Source organism: Limulus polyphemus, unplaced genomic scaffold (genome assembly GCF_000517525.1).
Source record: "Limulus polyphemus unplaced genomic scaffold, Limulus_polyphemus-2.1.2 Scaffold7170, whole genome shotgun sequence".
Taxonomy (NCBI): domain Eukaryota; kingdom Metazoa; phylum Arthropoda; class Merostomata; order Xiphosura; family Limulidae; genus Limulus; species Limulus polyphemus.
Window position 1 is genome coordinate 19,009 of NW_013672780.1, and position 2,799 is coordinate 21,807.

At 28.3% G+C, this 2,799-nt stretch overlaps 1 protein-coding gene across 1 annotated transcript in view; it reads right to left on the minus strand.

The window, feature by feature from the left end:
- Positions 1–2,799, minus strand: part of LOC106474397 (Golgi integral membrane protein 4-like) — a 35,648-nt gene that overhangs the window by 18,881 nt on the left and 13,968 nt on the right. The window contains exon 6 of the mRNA XM_013935088.2: positions 1,546–1,628. Within this exon, the coding sequence (XP_013790542.1) occupies positions 1,546–1,628 (83 nt within the window). The remainder of the gene's footprint in view (positions 1–1,545; positions 1,629–2,799) is intronic.

The following is a 2,799-nucleotide window of genomic DNA, read 5'->3' on the forward strand; positions in this document are numbered from 1 at the left end:
ATTATAATTCAATTTTAGTATTATACATTATTTAATTTCTTAATTTAAAAGCAAATATAAAAAAAAATTCAGTTAAACATCGATTTTTGTGTGTCATATGGTATGTTGAATGCAGCACTGGTTCAAATTAGATGTGTCTGATGTCAAAATACTAAATCAATAGTTTTATATGAATTAGGAACTAAAATTACTGATATGGACAAGCTAGAATATAAAATAAAAACCTCCTATCTTTTCTCTTTGCTGATATATCACTCATTATATGAATCAAACACAGTGGTCCCGCTCAACTCTTTCCATTTTTGGAAACGGTCCCTTATATACACTTACTTTAACATATGATATGTGAAACCATTCAAAAACTCAGAATGTCCCCCTAGTGGCTTTCTCAGCCATTTTCATGTGTTCGGACACCATTTCTTTCTTTCAAACCAAGATTTCAAGGAGGTAGGTTGTGTCTTTAGTCTACTTGAAATTTCATAATTTTTTAGACCCAATTACAGCTTAGTTACTAAGATTTATAAAATATAGTGGAATTCTATGGTATCAATATAGTAATTCATGATTTTTTGGTTATTCAACTGTATATATACAACCTAAAAAAATTATTTAATTTCATATCCTCCACGTGCAAAATTTTAAACTTATGTCAAGCAGCAAAGGTCGTAACTAGAAGAGATAATTGTTTGCTTTACTTTTTTTATTCATTGTTCTATGTTTTAAGAAAAATAAGTTAAAATACTTATTTCCAAAACAGTAATAATGTATATACATATATATATAATGTATAATAATGGAAATGTGACTGTATCTTACAAAATACTAGTCTACTAAAACACAGCCAAGACAGGTCACTTTGTAAAGACTAAAGGTCAGTTTTATAATATTTGAAAAGGTAACATGAGGGCACGTGTGCTGCATCATTGTAACTTCTGTATTGTTAGCCAGGCACGGCTGAAAGGTAAAAATAATAAATACATATATATAAATGTATAATGCTATGAGATTTAAGCTATTTAGTCTAAACATTTATGTTTTTGTGTTATAATTTGTTGTTATTCTAGAACAAAATAGGCATAATTTATATTCATTTACTATTTTTTTATGGTGGTTACAAGATCAGTCAAATCTATTAATTAGTGAAAATAACAGATAAATTATAAAGTTTTTTTTCTTAAGAAACATTTGATTACTATCTGGACATTATAAAGATTTCACATGTGAAATTTGAAAACTTTCTGATGCATAAAAGTATTTTTAATCCTAAACTGAAAATTACTTTGCATGATAGATAAGCAAAATGGGAAAAGATAAAAAATGCATGAGAAAAACATTGCTTAACAAACCTTAAGACGTAATAAAAAAATTTGATATCTTGCATATGAAAACATTGTAATGTTTACTGATAATCTGCCAAATTTCTTGAACATACACTTACTAAATTTAAAAGTTACAACATAAAAACTATAACAAGCACAAAATGGTTACAAGGTTGGTCCCAGGGACCGAGCCCATGCTGAAAAAGAGTTAATATCAACAACTCACAGATTTCTGCTTTATATCCCATTCCTGTTTCAGGTTTTGGTTTTTAAGCCCTTCCTTTTCTTTCAATACTTCTTGAAGCTGCACTATAAATCAAAAGTTATAAATTTTAAACAGAGAGCAACAGGAAACTTATTTTCTACATTTCTGTGACAATACAGCACTAGAAAGATATATTTCAATGTTCTCCATAGGAAAAAATTTAGTATTAACATATTTCTTAACATTTCCATAACATGTCTTCTTAACCCTCTCACCTTTACTTGGCATGACACAAGGTTTTAGTGTCTTACATTCAAAATTTTATTAAACTACTTTTTGTTTAAGTTATACCACTAAGAATAGTATAAAATCACAGCTAATAATCTATATTTTAATAGTATAAAAGTTTTAATTTCTTAATTATAGAAGGCAATATTTTAAAAAATCCTGAATTTCCACTAGTGTGACCCACTATGTCATCATCCCTAATTTATCCATCACCCCTTGAAAATGTACAAAATTAAATGTAAAATACTCTCTATAAAATCGTTATTCCTCAAATAAACCATAATTTTTATAGCCTTCAATTTTGTTTGGTTACAGAGCTATCAAATGTAAAATCAGACCCCTCCTGCCACACCAACCTGTCACATTCTCTCTCTCACAATTTGTTGATAGTTCTCTCTTACATTTCATTATATATTACCTATAATCAATAGAAATTCAAGGTTTTCATCAATTAAATGATGTATTGTATAATGTTGTATTCTGATTAGAATATCACCAATTTCACTCACAGTACAAGATTCGTTCCCATGGGAAAGTTAACAACTAGCTTGGATGAATTTGTAATGGCTCCTGTCGCATAGTTAAAAAGCCAGGAAAGTTTTGAGAGGTAAGTGCATTTGTCTACATTTTGCATGTTATTAGTCAATATTCTTTGGTGCATTATTTAATTAAATAAAAATTATTAAGTGCATTACTATCTATAGTATAAAAAATTAGGGTTAACTCTCTTAGAAACCCGAGAGCAAGAAAAAAGAAGATTGGGTAAGTACTTTATTTCTTGTTTTGATATTTGTTTATTATTAAAAAGTAACTAAAATCTAAAAATATGGATCTTTTTAAGTTATTTAAGACTAGATTAGGTAAAATAATTAATAATAATGATATAATTTAAATGGTTCATGAGGCATGCATGCGAGCTGCTCGTGGGTAATTTTTTTTGTATATAAGCCCGGCTAATAAAGCGGAGAAATAAGAGCAGATAGAGAG